The sequence below is a fragment of the Pongo abelii genome, chromosome X, assembly GCF_028885655.2.
Source record: "Pongo abelii isolate AG06213 chromosome X, NHGRI_mPonAbe1-v2.0_pri, whole genome shotgun sequence".
NCBI lineage: Eukaryota > Metazoa > Chordata > Mammalia > Primates > Hominidae > Pongo > Pongo abelii.
Genome location: NC_072008.2, coordinates 40,314,701 through 40,332,207, shown reverse-complemented (window position 1 = coordinate 40,332,207; position 17,507 = coordinate 40,314,701). Strand labels below are relative to the sequence as shown.

General features: G+C 48.4%; 1 protein-coding gene across 26 annotated transcripts in view; it reads left to right on the top strand.

Moving 5' to 3' along the window:
* BCOR (BCL6 corepressor) overlaps positions 1 to 16,920 on the top strand; it is a 127,552-nt gene extending 110,632 nt beyond the window's left edge. For 9 of the 26 annotated variants that reach the window (XM_002831540.5, XM_002831538.5, XM_063721381.1 and 6 more), the window contains 9 exons: positions 2,164 to 2,427; positions 2,912 to 3,154; positions 3,690 to 4,015; positions 4,368 to 4,622; positions 9,424 to 9,590; positions 11,242 to 11,387; positions 12,403 to 12,480; positions 12,694 to 12,850; positions 14,335 to 15,484. In XM_002831540.5, coding sequence (XP_002831586.2) covers positions 2,164 to 2,427; positions 2,912 to 3,154; positions 3,690 to 4,015; positions 4,368 to 4,622; positions 9,424 to 9,590; positions 11,242 to 11,387; positions 12,403 to 12,480; positions 12,694 to 12,850; positions 14,335 to 14,626 — 1,928 coding nt within the window. In that variant the 3' untranslated portion in view covers positions 14,627 to 15,484. Of the gene's footprint in view, positions 1 to 2,163; positions 2,428 to 2,809; positions 3,155 to 3,689; positions 4,016 to 4,367; positions 4,623 to 9,423; positions 9,591 to 11,241; positions 11,388 to 12,402; positions 12,481 to 12,693; positions 12,851 to 14,334; positions 15,485 to 16,743 lie in introns of those variants that run through there. The other 17 variants (XM_024240830.3, XM_024240833.3, XM_063721372.1 and 14 more) reach the window with 3 other exon arrangements.
* Positions 16,921 to 17,507: the final 587 nt, after the last annotated feature.

Below are 17,507 nucleotides of genomic sequence, written 5' to 3'. Positions count from 1 at the left end.
AGGGGAAATGAGTACACTTTAAAAGTATAAAAGTAACCTTGCATGTGGCGCTTCGTAACGCAGTCTTTACATTTTTACATTGCACCCCCAGCCCCCTCCCACAGGGCTTTCAGGGGCTGCTGATTGGCCCCAGAAAGTCAAATGGTATATAACTAGGACAATCAGTTCACATCTTAAACTTTCATAAATATCAGGGCTAAAAATCAAGCTGGTCTGGGGATCATAGCCTCCTTTTGTAAGTAATTTCTCCAGCCTTACCCTCTGCCCTGCTGCACTGTGTTTATGAAGCCCACCGGGGGAGGTGGCTTGCAGTAATAGTCCCACTTTACAACTCAAGGGGGCCAAACTGTAAAGTGGCGCTGTTACTGCCAGAGTGGTTAAGAGACAGAGCAGCTCGAGTCGCAGCCCACCCTCTTTGCGTCCCCAGGCCAAGCTGAGTGCAGTGGTCACCACTTCTGCATAGTGTAAGGTTTGGGCAGCTTGTGTGTTTTCTCCTGTTGCTGCTGTGACAGAACACCACCTTGGCCATGTTTTTGGATGCCCATCCGTTGCTGGTTGTACCTACAGAGACCTGGGGTGGTATTCCGTGGTGGGGGCTTGGGTGCCGAATCCCAGGCCCAGCCATCCCTGTCCATACAGTGCACTGTCGTGAGTGAGGATGAGGAGGAACAGTTGGGGAGATTCTCCCATTCCTTTGCAAGAATAGATGCAGCCCCATCTGTTCCCCCTTAGAACACCCTTGAAGAGAAGGTGAATGGGTCCTTGCACCATTGAGAGCACAGGCTAGCCAACACCCCTGTAAAGCTCACCCCCACAGCTGACTGCTGTGAACCGCTGGGAATGCCCCCGAGAGAAGCGGGTGAGCGGTGCTGGTCAGGAGTGGGAGTAATATTTGAAGTGGGTTGGGGAGAGGAAGAATGAGATCAGCGGATGAGGTGTGTGCTTATTTCATCTAGAAATTGACTTGTGTGCCTCAGCTCAGAGTTACCAAGACACCAGACTCATAACCCTGGTGATGAAAGGGATCATTTCAGCGGGCCAAGGGCAGACACCTTAACCTCGCAGTGGTCATTAAGTAGTTATCGTTTATATTCATTGTGTATTAGAAAAATTGTGACCAGCAAAGCAGTTAATGAGCTATTTCTTGGGCTAGAGCAAAAATAGGAAGTGATGTTGGGCTGAGGTGATTCAAGGAAAAGCCCCAAGGCCCGTCATAGGCCGAGCACAGGGTTCCTGGAACAAGCGGTTTTTCAAGCGCTGGCCTGGCATGGGAAAGACACACCAACAATGAGGGGATGTCTGTCGATGCTTGCCTGTGACAGAGGGTGTGAAGAGGAGTGTCAGCTGGGGTGGCCAGCATCCCCAAAGGGGTCCCTCTGTGTTGGACAGGAAATGGGAACAACCCAACCCATTGGTTTCACATCTGTGCATCCAGCAAACCGAGTTTTTTGAAGTTTTCTCTGAACTCGTGTATGTGTTAGGAAACCTTGCCTTTGGCTTTGCCAGGCCCCTCTTTCCAGCAGCCTGGGTCTGCCTGGGTTCCCTGCCTCCCTCTGGCTGGGACTGTAGGCCCAGAGCCCCCCAGGAGTGAGGGTCACTTCTGCCCATCAAGGACCTAGGCTTTCTTTCAACACTCTTGTCTCTTGTCCGTCTTCATCTCCCTGGTTGGCCTAGGTGAATATTGGTGTTATCCCTTCGATAGATGACATTTTGGGGCTATTTGGTCACTTTATCCCATCAGCCTGCCATTTATTTCAAAATAATGACCTCAGCAAATGTTTCCATAAAGATTTTTAGGTCAGCCCCAGCTTGGTTGCATCTTCTGCTGAAAGGACTATAGTGCTTTAAAAAACGTAGCATTGACGCTGCATCTTTCTTGGTTCCCTCTTGCCCCCAACCATAAGAAGGGAGAAGGAGAAAGTCAGGAGTGTGACATGCACCTCACTCTGCTTTACTTGCCACTCGTCTTCAATGTACCCTTCCTCTGGAAAGTTCTGTTTCTGAGGGTTTTGTGCTAACCATGTGTGAGGACCCCAGTCTCCAAAGAAGCAGCTGTCAATAGCAGATTACCTTGGGCATGGTGGTCCCACGCGCTCCCCAGATCCTGCCTTCTCATGGCGACCTTCGGGCTTCATTAATGCCCTCTTGTCTCCCCTCCCCCAGGCGAGTATAGTGCTGGAAACAAGCACCACGATCCCTTTGAAGCCCCAGAGGACAAAGATCTTCCTGTGGAGAAGTACTTTGTGGAGAGGCAGCCCGTGAGCGAGCCTCCCGCAGACCAGGTGGCCTCGGACATGCCGCACAGCCCCACCCTCCGGGTGGACAGGAAACGCAAAGTCTCAGGTGACAGCAGCCACACTGAGACCACTGCGGAGGAGGTGCCAGAGGACCCTCTGCTGAAAGCCAAACGCCGACGAGTCTCTAAAGGTGAGCCCTGTCTGCTTCGCCCGCCTGCCGGGGGGTGGGCCTGTGCATGCGGCCACAGTGGATGGACAGGAGATGTGGATGTGCGGCGCGCTACCCCCGTAGACAGAGTCGGTGAAGGGAAGCCGTGGGGACGCAGCAGTGGAGCGGACCTCTCCATTCCCACACTGCCTCATGAAATTCCCACCCTGGAGCCCCGGGGGGAGCCGCCCACACCTCCCCTCCCCCAAAGCCAGAACCCAGATGGCCAAAGACGATTAGGCCCCCTCCCAAAAGCAGAGACCAGTGACCACACCCCCCCTCCCCCACCCCATTAGTGATGCGTAAGACAGTTTGTTCCCCCCCCGGGGGCTTTTTGATTAATTTGTAGTTATTTCTCCATTAGATGACTGGCCTGAGAGGGAAATGACAAACAGTTCCTCTAAGCACTTAGAAGACCCACATTATAGTGAGCTGACCAACCTGAAGGTGTGCATTGAATTAACAGGGCTCCATCCTAAAAAACAACGCCACTTGCTGCACCTTAGAGAACGGTGGGAGCAGCAGGTATCGGCAGCAGACGGCAAACCTGGCCGGCAAAGCAGGAAGGAAGTGACCCAGGCCACTCAGCCTGAGGCCATTCCTCAGGGGACTAACATCACTGAAGAGAAACCTGGCAGGAAAAGGGCAGAGGCCAAAGGCAACAGAAGCTGGTCGGAAGAGTCTCTCAAACCCAGTGACAATGAACAAGGTATGCGGGGGCCACCCCTTGAGTGTTCACCCCGCTCCTGGAGAGTGGGTCATCCACTCTCTGTAGGAAAGGGCTTTTGAGGAGATCTTAGAAGGCCATAGCAATTGACTTCAAGGAAGATGTGGCAGGCAGGGAGTTCTCTCTTGATGTCCTTGCCCGTGGTTGCACAGGAAGGAAGTCTGAGCACCCTCATTCCAGCCTCAGGCTGTCTCCAGTCTCTGGGTCCTGAGCACCCAGACCCAGTGTGTAGGGGGCAGGAAAGCAGGAAGAGCCAGCTTCTGTCCTCTCTTCCGGGCCCTTTGAAGCAACTTGCCACTTGGCGTTTTGTGGGTTAACATAGGTGCCGTTTGAATGTGGTATAATTAAAATATTAATGCTTTCAAAACATAATTGGTGTATCTTTAAAAACTGAAGCCGCTCCAGTGATCAGTGTTAACAATGGGCTTTTCTTCCTGCACTGGCTACAACCGTGTAATGCCCGCTTCTTCTCCCGTCTCCCACCCGCCCGCCACCCCGTCACCCCCTCCGTATTTAGGCTTGCCTATGTTCTCCTGCTCTCCGCCCATGAAGAGTCTTTCATCCACCAGTGCAGGCGGCAAAAAGCAGGCTCAGCCAAGCTGCGCACCAGCCTCCAGGCCGCCTGCCAAACAGCAGAAAATTAAAGAAAACCAGAAGACAGATGTGCTGTGTGCAGACGAAGAAGAGGATTGCCAGGCTGCCTCCCTGCTGCAGAAATACACCGACAACAGCGAGAAGCCATCCGGGAAGAGACTGTGCAAAACCAAACACTTGATCCCTCAGGAGTCCAGGCGGGGATTGCCACTGACAGGGGAATACTACGTGGAGAATGCCGATGGCAAGGTACCTCTTGACCCCGGCTTCCCTCTGGGGCCTGTGCGAGCACATCCCCGCCTGCCTGCTTCCCAGCTTGAGGGGACAAAGCTTTCCTTTTCTTGGACTCCTCCCCCACACCACACGTCACTCCCCTGTCCTAGAGGAGCATGTCTTCTGGGTGGCAGCGAAGTTTCAAACTAGTAAGAAGGAAACCCCTTCCCCCAAACCCTCCTTTGACAGGCACCCCCCACCCCCTAGAAAAGATAAGGAATAAAGTGCCTCTCTCCACGCAGGTTTGTCACGTGGGGAGGAGGAGGGGAAGCAGCGGCTGTCAGAAGGACACGGGCTTAACCGTGTGTGGTGCTTGGTTTTATGATAGGTGACTGTCCGGAGATTCAGAAAGCGGCCGGAGCCCAGTTCGGACTATGATCTGTCACCAGCCAAGCAGGAGCCGAAGCCCTTTGACCGCTTGCAGCAACTGCTGCCGGCCTCCCAGTCCACACAGCTGCCATGCTCAAGTTCCCCTCAGGAGACCACCCAGTCTCGCCCTATGCCGCCGGAAGCACGGAGACTTATTGTCAATAAGAACGCTGGCGAGACCCTTCTGCAGCGGGCGGCCAGGCTTGGCTATGAGGTGTGTCCCTGTGGGCCCTCCCTGGGGCTGCGGGCTGGGGGGCGGGGCCCGCGGGCAGTGGTGGGCGAGGGGAGGGACAAGGAGAGCAGAGCTCAGCCCCCTCCACATCAGGGGGCTGGGCCAGTGCTCCAACAGGATGTTTGTGTTAGCCCCACTCTCACTGCTGTGTCTTTGGTGGCTTATTCAATCGCGGTGTGGAAAGAAAGGCCTCTCTGATGTTCAGTTCGTGTTCAGGCAGGTAGGCTGCTTCGGCATCCTCCAGTCTCACTAACTTATCTCTGATATAAAATCTGACACAACCCAGGGCTTGGCGACTGGGGGAATTTTAATGAGCCCTTTTGGATTCTGATTAGCAGGGGGGAGAGAAGTTATTAGCTCTATCTGGGGCTGCTTGTACTGTTTCAGGTGGAAGGGTGGCCGTGTAGGGGGAGTAGGCAGGAAGTAGCTGTGTAGGTCACAGAGGGAGGGGGGTGGGGCAGACCTAAGGTCTCTTTCTGAGAGAGGGGGTACAGTAGCCTCAGGGCTGAGGGCTCTGGAGGGAGGGACTGAGACTTTTCCCTCAACTCACTGCTTCTCCCCAGCCCCCCTACTCATCCTCCTCCCAGCATGGGCCATGACAATGATAGCTTACATTGACGGAGCCCCTAAGATCCAGAGTAACTCATTTCACCCTTTCATCATCTTTGTGCGGTAGTAAGTGAGTCTCAGAGGCGTTAAATGATTTGAACAGATAATAATCCAGCAGCCTGGCTCCAAAGCCCAGTCTCCCCACATCCCCCCAAACTCGGCTCCTCTCCAGGACTGGCTCCCATTGGAATCACACTTTTCACAGTTCAAAACCTACGTCTGCCCCTGTGCATCTCCCCACCACACACTTGTCAGTTGAGATTGTGATGTAATAGCCCACAGGGCAAAGACATTTTTTTTATGCTGGCATCAGCTCTCTAGGAGTCGTGGTGAAAATAAAATGCAGTTCAGCAGGCTGAGTGTGAAGTGTGGATGGAGAAGCATCCGGGCGACAGGATCCATGCCGGCCCATGCTCAGCTGTGGGCTCCCGGAATTCAGCCAGAGCCCAGGCTCGCACACCTTAACCATGCTGCAGTCTGCTGTGCCTTGAGCCTTTCCTGATGGGGTGACCCAGCTGCCAGTCTCCCTTTGACCCAGAGCCCACCCTGGGGCATGATTGTGTGGGTGGGAACTGGGATGCTGGCTCACACCTGTGGGATGGTCCTTTGAAGCACTAGCTGGGTATTTTTGGTTGTATGTGACTTTGTCTATTCGTACCAGCTTGTTCGTTATCGATATCTCTGGATTATCTTTGAGGGAACTCTCTAGAAGGATTTGGAAATTAGCTCAGTTACTTGCAGATTAAACCCAAGTGGCAGCCAGTTAGTTTCCCGTAAGCTGAGAGCAGTGGCACCTATGACGACAGGGTAGACGCAGCATGCAAGGCAGGGCCACTCATTCCTACGCATGATTGGGAAAATGGACTTGTGCTTCCAGCAAACACCAGAGGTAAGGGAGGGCTCCAGGGCAGCAAACTCACTGGCCATGGTGGGGGGGGGGTAGGGCTCCTGGCCTGGTCTTTGATCTTGGCTTCATTTCTGCCAGTCTCACCTTTCTGAGCCCAGAGCTTTAAGAGACCCTTGTGGGTGCTCTAAGGAACAGTTTCCATTTTGGTGGTTTTCCTATAGCAGGTGGATCTGAGGCCTGGACTAAGGAACACTGATCCATGCTTTCTTAGGCTACCAGGCTTTTGGTGCAAGAAGCCTTGAGAATGTTTATGGAAGGACAACTTTTCCCCTTCAAATGTAAATGTCATGATAGAACTTTCCCAGGTCATCAGTTTTGATGCTGAATGTTTTAATTACTAGATGAAAGCTTTCAACTTTGAATCCAACTTTCTGGGATTTCTTTAGTCAGAAATTAAAATGTTAAGATGATAGTCCATTCAGATGTGGCAGTGTAAACCCTTTAAAATAAAAGAACGATTTGCTTAACAGGATAAGGTACGGTATGAATGCACAGCTTTGGGAGGGGTTTCCCAAAACCCCTCTTTATCATTGTCTTCTGCTTAGCTAAAAAGATACCACATGCAATAAAAAGGCTGCTCAAGCTTTGTTTTCTGTTAATCTGGTTCTTGAGGTTTAGAAACACTCTCTGTCTTCAGATCTGTAATAGACCACCTGAAAGGCCAGTTACAGTTGAACCTTTCCCTGTCTGTTCTTAGGCTAAGATGCCAGTGTGGAACCGCATGCGTGTGCATTTAGTAGTGATGGTTAAATTTTCTATGAATCAAATAAATCATGTTTTTAAAAAACTTAATCAGGCATTTAATTAATTAACAATGTCGGGTTTATGGCCTTTATGGTTACATTTTGCGGTTAATGGCATTCAGCTTATAGCTGCTTAACAGAGAATTGTCCAACAAAAACAGTTTGATTTTGTTTGGGAATGAGCAGGCTGCCCTTCAAACACTCCCATTTCCAGCGTGGAGAATAAACCAAGTAATGTAATGGGTAGACAGACTTGTCTGGCCTCTTCTTTCTCTCTGTTGGTGACAGCAGTTGCCACCCATTTAAGATCCCATCACCCTCCCATCTAGGAGAGTGTCATTAGCCTGCTTGACCCCAACAGAAAAGGTGCAAGGGATGCTGGTCATGGCTGGATTGCAGCCCTCTAGCCAGGGCCCTTGATTGGGCCTTTGGAAACTTCCCAGCAGACCCGTTGCCAAAAGACCTGAGTTACAGGTCTGATACTTTGTGTTAATTGAATTTGGGGCTTAATCTTTCTGGGTCTCAGTTTCCTTGAGTGTTGAATGAGAATCATACCGCTTTTCCTTCCTGAGATATCACAGGTCACTGTGGGATATGACATACACATCTGGGAACATCAGAAGTGTTATGGTGGCCAATGGCAAAACGTCTGACCTAGTTGTTGCGTTACTGTTGCCTTGCCTGCCATCCTCCAGGATAACAGAGTTGACTTACCCTTCAGCCTCGACATCTTTCATTTCTAGGTTCCCTCAAATCAGCCCTAGTAGTGATGAAGTTTTCCAGGTGAAGGCCATAATTGTCAGAGCAAATAAACCCTGGGTTGATAGGACACCAGGCCGGCCGCCGGGGTCTGGGTAGATTGATCTGTGCACAGCAGTCGGTGGCGCTTAGAGCTGATCCCTGAGTCATGTGACAGAGCCTCTCCCTGGCTGGGTACACAACTCATTAGCTTGCAGCCGTCCACTCGAGTCTGGCTAGTGAGGGTCTGCTAAAAGAGCAGCAGCTTCATGCGGTATCCTGGATACCAGTGCTCGGGGCAGGTGGCCTGGGAGCTCAGAGGATTGTGGGCTTTCTGGCAGGTGAGGGCCTGAAGGAAGAGACGCATCTGTGGGCATGCCTTCTCTCTTCCTCCCCTTGATTTGGAAGGGAGCTGCCGCAGTGGCCTGAAGCACCAGGGTATGGGTGGCCAGGGTTACCAGCGTGCAGCCTTAGGTTCACAGGGGGAGCATCTAGAACATTCTAGTTAGTGTTCAAGTGAGTGATCACCTTTGACTGATGTGTCCTAGAAAGGGCATAAAAGAATTTTCAGAACTCACCTCACGTTTATGGGTGGCTCAAATGCTGCCTATTTTAGGTTACAGATAAGTTATTTAAGAGTTGTCACAAAGGAGAGCCTGCTGTGACCCATCAAGCTCCCCCCCTTGCCAAGTGGAACGTGTGTTGGGCTACCCCACATGTTCTGGCTTTCCCCCCAGTCTTCAGAACCTGACAGCTCTCTGGCCACGACTGCTAGGAAAACAGTGTAACCTGTTGTCTGGTGGCAGATGCTGTTCCATGTGTTTGAAAACTTTCTTAATCAAGGTAATAAAACATGGACTAAATTACTGCTCTGCTTACTGGGAGCGGTTCATTTTAATGTTTTAACACGCCAAAGAAGTGAGATTAATAACAGTGATTCTCATGCAAACTGTTGATGCGGAACACGTTCTGCAAAGGGGGAAGGGAAGGATCGTCTTACTTAGTTCTTGAAATGCGTAGGTTGTGGTATGTGGTGTATTAGATTCCTGTCATTAACTTAAGTAAATATGAAAATATATTGATTCAGCCCCAAGTGGGGCGGAAAGTGAAGCAAAAAGAGGGTGGAGTTATTGGAAGCGTTGATGTCATTTGTTGATGAGTATGATAACAACAGAGGCAATGCCGCCCAGGCTCCGACTCCGGGTCTTTCCAAGGGGCGTGAGGACCAGCCTAAACTCCTGGGCATCCTCCTCTCTGTGAAGTTGAGAAACGTTCTCCAGCTCATTTAATTGTTCATTATGCCTTGATTGGCCTTGCTTTTATCTAAACTTGTGTCATCATCCACTACTACCTATTGGATGAATCGATTGAGAGGATGTCCTTGTACTTATTCATGCGTTGTTTGAAACATTAGCAACCAAATCCCTCTGTACTCACTGTGCCAGGCACTGAGCTAAGGGCTTGTGTGGGTCTCTAATTACAGTTTCTTAGCAGCCCCTGGTAGGCGCTGTTACTCTCCTCCAGAGGTAGGAAAGGAAGCTTTGGAGAATTAGGAGCATAACTCGCCCAGGGCCAGGCAGCTGGGCAGCAGACCCCTAAATGATGCTGTCCCTGTCATCAGGTGCTTGGCACATGTGTTTGCCCCTCACCAAGACATCCATAGCCTGCCCAAGAGGCAGTGGGTTCTCAGGCCTGAGGGTGTATGTCTTTTAAAGCTACAGAGAGGTCCACATTACAAGGTCATTGTGCAGTGATCTGATGGCATTTCTCCCTCCCCTCCCCACAGGAAGTGGTCCTGTACTGCTTAGAGAACAAGATTTGTGATGTAAATCATCGGGACAACGCAGGTTACTGCGCCCTGCATGAAGCTTGTGCTAGGGGCTGGCTCAACATTGTGCGACACCTCCTTGAATATGGCGCTGATGTCAACTGTAGTGCCCAGGATGGAACCAGGTCAGTGATGTGTCTTGTTCTCAGCCTGGCTCTGCTGAGACCAAGCTTCCCTATCTGTGCGGCGGCAGTTCTCAGGGTATACGGGAAATTCCAGGAGGAAAGACAGAGGGTGACTGTAAGCACATTGACCACTGGGTCCTCTGGAATTCAATCCAGCAGACCTTTCTGGCAAATGTAGATGTAAAGCTCCCAATTTTGCTCAGTCCTATAATGTTCCTGTGAACCAAAGCTTCTGAAAATGTTGAGGCCTGCATGAATAATTGGGGGTGTTGCCTTTTAAGACCCTGGACTCTTCATCACCATCTATGAAGTCACTGTATTTAAAATATATTTGAGCTGAAAGTCCCAGGAGTACACACAGAGGGCCAGCTGCCCCTCCGCTGGTTCAGCAGGACCTGCCATTGCCACCCACATCCCCAGCTGTGGCCCTCACCCTGTCCTTGACCCTGGTTTATTGGTCAGAGACCCAGGTCTGAGTCAGCCTGAACATCTTCCTGGTTGTGTGAGTGAGATGCTGCCATGAGGCTGGGCACTGGGGGTTTCCTGACAGTGACAGAAATAGCCAAACGGAAATGTATTTGGTCTTTCACACTTTGCAAATAGCATTCCCTCAGATTGGGCAGAGACCCATCCTCTCCCCGCCAACTGCAACCCCCAGCTCCATGGACACAGGTAGGAGGCCTCTGTACCCTGCTGAGAACACACCCCACCAGGCCTGTTTCTTCTCCGCACCGTTCCCTTGGCTTCTGGGCCAGAGGTTAATCACCAATCTGTGTGAGGTCCTGGGATCAGGCTTTCAGGAGAGTCTCTGCTAATCTCTTTGCATCTAGTTTCTTTTAAAAACAGAGGTGGCTTTTTTGTTTTGTTTTGTTTTGTTTTTTTAATGTGTGACAATTGCTTGTTGTATTGGCTTCCATGATGATGGGACCTCTTTTATCCCCTGTAAGTTATCTTCACATGGTCCATGACTACTTAAATTTGTTGAAAATGTTTTCATTTTGGTCTTGACTTCCTTCTTAGGCCTTGGATTAAGATAGGGTTTGCAGCTGGGCAGTGGCTCTCTTGCCTGTAATCCCAGCACTTTCGGAGGCCGAGGCAGAAGGATCACTTGAGCCTAGGAGTTCAAGACCAGCCTGGAAAACATAGTAAGACCCCGTCCCTACAAAAAGAAAAAATTAGCCAGGCGTGGTGGCACGCGCCTATAGTCCCAGCTACTGAGGAGGCCGAGGCAGAAGGATCACTTGAGCCCAGGAGATCGAGGCTGCAGTGAGCCATGATCTGCCCCACTGCACTCCAGCCTGGGCAGTGGAGTGAGACCCTGTCCACTCCCACCCCCACCCCCACAAGAAAAGGATAGATTTGGGTTTGAGATTTAGGCCTGAAATAGTCTCTTCATCTGCCCTGTAAAGGGTTAGTCATCAAAATAACAGTGATTCATTGCTTGACGTTGAGCCACTCACTGTAGCTCAGTTTCCCTATCTGTGCAGTGGCGGTGACTGTGCACACCTCCTGGATGAAATACTGTGCTTAGGAGGCTGAGAACACAAGGTGCACATGCGCCCAGCTTTGCCTGTTGCTGTTAAAGGAGACAACTGCTTTATAAGCAAGTGTGGCTTGCGTGAGCATAATTCTATTGTGCCTGTCTTCCTAGGCCTCTGCACGATGCTGTTGAGAACGATCACTTGGAAATTGTCCGACTACTTCTCTCTTACGGTGCTGACCCCACCTTGGCTACGTACTCAGGTAGAACCATCATGAAAATGACCCACAGTGAACTTATGGAGAAGTTCTTAACAGGTATGACAAAGTTCAAGAAATGGTCTTATTCAAAAACTAGATGGTAACTCGATACAATAGATGACTGGAATTTGACTAGGCAGAGATCACAAAGGCTGAAACTGTAGAGAGTGTTTGAACTTTTGTGTGGTTTGACTTTATTCTAGTGAAGCTAAGTCATCTATTCACCCTAATGTTTTAAAAGATTTCCTAAAGTTATTCTCATTTTCCACACATGCATTCTTAACTTAGGTATGGCTCATAGGTTTACATCTTGAGTCTGGGAAAAATGACTCAAACCTTCCATACATGAAATTATTTGGACAGGTTTATGGTGTTAGGTCATCAGATAACCCATTACTTAAGCCCCGGGCATTACAAAATGCCTAAAGCAGAAGCACAAGGTTTTCATGAGTGTCAGGCACCTGCAGTTAAATTCCTTATCAGGCACTTCCTGCCTAAGAATGCCACTAACTCACTGGTGACCCATCCTTGTTTACCTTAAATTACACTCACTTGTTGGAAGAAGCAGCTTAGTTAGGCTGTCAAAGAAGAGATACATAAGTAGGCTGGACATGATTGGCTCACGCCTGTAATCCCAGCACTTTGGGAGGCCGAGGCAGGTGGATCACCCGAGGTTAGGAGTTCAAGACCAACCTGGCCAACATGGTAAAACCCTGTCTCTACTAAAAATACAAAAATTAGCTGGGCATGGTGGTGGGTGCCTCTAGTCCCAGCTTGGGAGGCTGAGGCAGGAGAATCTCTTGAACCCGGGAGGTGGAGGGGTGGAGGCTGCAGTGAGCTGAGATTGTGCCACTGCACTCCAGCCTGGGCAACAGAGCAAGACTCTGTCAAAAAAAAAAAAAAAAAGAGATACATAAGTGTAATGCTGCTTTATTTTGCTGAGAAAGAGGAAGACAGGAAATGACCTTCCAGCCTGTCATGAATTTATAGGAAAAAATGCCACGTAGCTCTGCCATCATTTTGTTCTCAGCAGTAGGTTTTATCTTGTTTTTTTATTTTTCTCTCCCTCCAGATTATTTAAATGACCTACAGGGTCGCAGTGATGATGACGCCAGTGGCACTTGGGACTTCTATGGCAGCTCTGTTTGTGGTAAGCTGCATTGTTTGCTCTAGTTCCGTAGGAGGTGAACAAGTTCAAGTCCATTTCTGTCTGGTATGGGTGAGGGAAAGCAGGTGGTGGGCACTGGAAGCAGGACTCACTTGGGAAAGAATCTTGTTATTTAAACTGCTTGTTGTTGTTGACAACTGTGGACATCTTGCTGTAGTTTACTGATTCCTTCCTCTCTTATTTGCCCTCCATTAGAACCAGATGATGAAAGTGGCTATGATGTTTTAGCCAACCCCCCAGGACCAGAAGACCAGGATGATGATGATGATGCCTATAGCGATGTGTTTGAATTTGAATTTTCAGAGACCCCCCTCTTACCGTGTTATAACATCCAAGTATCTGTGGCTCAGGGGTGAGCATTGCTGTCATGTGGTTGAAAACTAGCTGAGCTGCTCTTGAGGTGACAGGAGTTAGAAATGCCCTTTGAGCAGATGAGGGTGGGTGGGTGAGTGACCTCCTTAACTGTCCATGAACCTCACACGATGCAGTAGATATTTTCCAGAAAGGGTACACATCAGCTTCCTTATACCCACTGTGGTGGGGGGTGGGGCACAGCATGGTATAAACCTGCCCTCGTCACTAACACCAAGGCTTAAGTCACTCCCCAGAGAAGTGGGTGACTGGAACTTTATGGAAGGGTCAGCACCTTGGATACTTAAATCCTTAAACACTTTGAGAAGGTGTCCTCCCTAGGACTGCCTGCAACAGACCACTGTAGGATGTTTTGAGATGTACTGGACTACACTGATAAACCACCTCGTGTAAGGTTAGGACAATCATTGTACATGACACTTAGGATATTGGTGTGTCATCAGATTTAGTTAATCCCCTCTGCCCGCTGTGGTTGAGCCCCTATTCGCCAGTGACCAATCATTTTAGGTGTACTTGTCAAGAGACTGCTCTGCTGTGTGTTGACAGAGCTGCTTGATGAGTAACATCCACCTCAGCCCTGAAGCTATAAACATGTATGCCATTACAAACAGTGATGGAAATCATAAAGTATGGTAGGTTGTATGCAAGGAATGTAACACCTTCCTTCTCAAAAGTGTCACTCCCAAAAGAATAGAAGGATGGGGGTGGACATGCCTGAATGGAGAGACAGCCTTGTGTGTTTATAATGCTGTTAGTGAGGGTCTGAGGAGAGAAGAGATGAAAGAAATGGGGATACAGACTTACTCTCCCAGTGACTGTTGATAGCAGGGCACTTGGATAGGCTTGACCTGAGTTGTGGTCACAGCTGAATGAGCAGGACTTTACCACCAGAAAGGGGAGAAATGGGGCTTATTCAGATGGTCCTCCCTAGATGGACAGCTGAGTCCAGAGTTCCTACTGCTGGAAGTAGTTACTCTGCCTCACCTTAGAAAGGAATGGTGATGGCCGGGCACGGTGGCTCACGTCTGTAATCCCAGCACTTTGGGAGGCCAAGGCGGGCGGATCACGAGGTCAGGAGATCGAGACCATCCTGGTTAACATGGTGAAACCCCGTCTCTACTAAAAATACTAAAAAGTAGCTGGGCATGGTGGCGGGCCCCTGTAGTCCCAGCTACTCGGGAGGCTGAGGTGGGAGAATGGCGTGAACCTGGGAGGCGGAGCTTGCAGTGAGCTGAGATCGTGCCACTGCACTCCAGCCTGGGCGACAGAGCGAGACTCCGTCTCAAAAAAAAAAAAAAAAAGGAATGGCAATCAGAGAGTAGGTATGGTGAGAAATGAGGGATGGGAGCAGAATGAAAGGACATAGCTAGAGGCTGGTCCAGTTGGGTTGGTAGTTAATATTAATAGTTGGGAGCACTTTTCATTTTACTGGAAACTCAAAGCATTTTCCTTTCTGCTTTGTAGGCCACGAAACTGGCTACTGCTTTCGGATGTCCTTAAGAAATTGAAAATGTCCTCCCGCATATTTCGCTGCAATTTTCCAAACGTGGAAATTGTCACCATTGCAGAGGCAGAATTTTATCGGCAGGTTTCTGCAAGTCTCTTGTTCTCTTGCTCCAAAGACCTGGAAGCCTTCAACCCTGAAAGTAAGGAGCTGTTAGATCTGGTGGAATTCACGAACGAAATTCAGACTCTGCTGGGCTCCTCTGTAGAGTGGCTCCACCCCAGTGATCTGGTCTCAGACAACTACTGGTGAGCAAGCTGGACCCACTGTGTACAGTGTGTTATAGTGTTAATCCTTGTGCATATGTGTCATAATACGACTATTTCTGTAAAGAAAGGACACTATTACATATGAAAATATCTCTTCTTTATATAAGAGAAATTACTCCAGTCAGAAGGACTTAGAAACATGTTTTTTTCCTTTTAAACTTTTAAGTCAGTTTTTATGAAGTTGTTATAATGTTTCTTTACTTTTCAATGCACACATGCTTTGGGATATGTTTGTTTTTACTTGGAACATTTGTTTCTTTTCTTTTTTAAGGAGAAAAAAAAATGAGTAAAAGGAGCTCCACACTTTGACTTAATTTCATACAAAGCTCTGATGACAGGCCATGACTGTAGAATGGTCAGAACTGTGTGGTTGGTTTGAGGGAGCGAATTCGGGGAAGGCACTTGGTGATATAACTTTGTTTTGTTTACAGAGTACCTGCTCGGGCCAGGTAAATGCTATTGGATGTAATCCAGTAGTGTGTAATATAAATTCAAACCATATCCACACACAACAACTAATTGTATGAAACTTTTATATCCTAATTTAAAAGCTGTGAAATTAGTTTTCACGCATCAAACCGGATTGTTTATATGTTTAAACATTTTATGCTCTTATTTAAAGAAGACTTTGAGCTATTTTTTTCTGTACCCTGTAAAATATTGAAAACTAACATAATATGTTGAGGTTGCTCGGAAATGTACATAAAACTAAAATTTTCTGAATCGTGTGTTTATGTTTGAAATCTGTGTTTTAACTTTGTAAGTAAATTCTCTGCCTTTGTATTTATATTTTACAAAAATTTTCTTAAAAGGCAATAAAACTGTTGAGGAAAGGAGAAAATTGAAGTACCTTGTGTCCTATGTATTCCTAAAGCATTATTGTTGTCCCTGATTCTTCTTAAATGGTGCTGGTGATGTATTCCCTATAGATAACTTTAGAGCAATTTATAGTCTCTAGAAACCAAAGCAGACTGGAGGATTTTGGAGGAGTTGTACTCAGAATATAATTTGGAGTCCTATTCTGAAAGCCCAATTCTTGGACATATTTCCTGTCTCTTAGAACCTTCTCTTTCCTGTCTCCTTTGATGCTTATGGAGGCTTTTGCATTGCCTTTGGCCTTGACCTATTTCAGTCCCACGTCATGGCCAACTCTCTAGGAGTGTTTTTTCTGAAGCTAGGCATTTGTTATGTCACTTCTGCAGCCCTTCTGTTGCATGGCCTGAGAGTCAAGGCCTGTAGAGCCAGCCTTTCCTCTGTTCTTGACTTTTCCCAGCAGTATCTTCATTGGGCACTATCAGTTGGCCCTTGATTTCCATCTCACTTGCTTTTGTGCCTGTCCTTCACTATAGAGGCTAGAAAGCTGAAAACTACTTGACTCCCTTGCAGCTAGCTTTCTGAGTGCATATTCGGTTTGGAAGGCAGCATGAGGTAGGGGCACCTTCCTACTATAGTGGCTGTGGATAGGAAAATTTGAAGAGAATGCCAGCCAGTTGGAATGACTGACCAGAATTCCAGTGTCTGGTTTTCAGCTTGGTGGGTGATGAGATACAGTAGTGGTTGTGGCAGTGGCAGCTTTCTGATTCTTGGATGACAGCCTCAGCAGATTGTTCCTGAACCCTGTGGATCCAGAGTTGTCCCTGACTCCTGTTCCCCCAGCCCTTCCAAAGACCTTATTCATCTGGGTCCTTGTGTCAAATCCATTTGTGCACCGAATGCCCTCAGTGCTTTCTGATCCTGCATGGAACACTAGGACTGCGAAAGCAGAGGAAAGAGGCTGTGGGGACACTGTATTTGTCAGGCCAGCAAACACTGTGGAAGAAAAAAAAAAGGAAAAGTGAGGCATTGTTGGGAATGAAGAAATTCCATGTGAGGAATGCAAGATCCCTTTTTGGGGGAAGGTTGGCTACAAATGAAGTTTGGAGTGTATCCTGAAGGCAAAAGGCAGCCTACCATCTTATTTACTAATTTTTCTGATAATAGAAAATGTATACCTTATTTAAAAAACCCAATCATGTCAGAAATAGACACGTTTCCTATTATCCCCTCCCCTCCCCCACCCATGTTAGCCACTATTCAGTTTGCTTAGTTTTTGTTTTACAGGAAATCACCTCAAAAAGCCAGGGGGAGTGTTGAAGTGAAAAAAACAGATGACAAGACCAGTGAAACAGACCTGTAGAAGTGATTTAAGCAGAAGAGGACTGGTGAACCTGAACTACTATCAAAGCTACGAGAGACCCTGCACACTCAGATTTGAAAAACAATAAAAACTTAAGGGCATCTGGCTCTTTGTATTGGGGTTGGAGGCAAAGGGAGAGCCCAAGGCCAACTGAGATTTTTATCTTGGATGAAGGTCATTCTGTTAATTAAGTTAGGAAAACAGGTGAGAGCCACAAGGTTAGGGTGTGCAGAAGAAGCAGCTTGGTGCAGGAGACATTTAAGGCTGTGGTTCATGCAGTTGGAGGAGCTGGTAGTCAGAACAGTTAGTGCAAGAACTGTCAGGGTGGTTGGAAACATGGATGTAGAACTGACTGGGGGTATAGATGAGATCCCCATGGCTGAGAAAGATTTGGATGTAGCGCAATGCCCCACCCCTGCTCAGGGAGTCCCCATGGGTAATATAGCTCACTGTGAACATAGAGCGGGCCACAGGTATGGACCAGATCACACTGCACGGGGAGAGGGATGCATCACCAGAAGGTAGGGGAGTTTATTGTGTGTTGAGAGGAACTCAGTATGGGCGTTGAAGAGCTCTCCACAGGTGAAGATGTTAACACAGGTGTAAGTGAGATCCCACTGCAGGTAGAGAGCCCATTCCAGTAGAACTCCCGGGGGGAAGGGAGCTCACTGTGGGTGTAGAAGACACC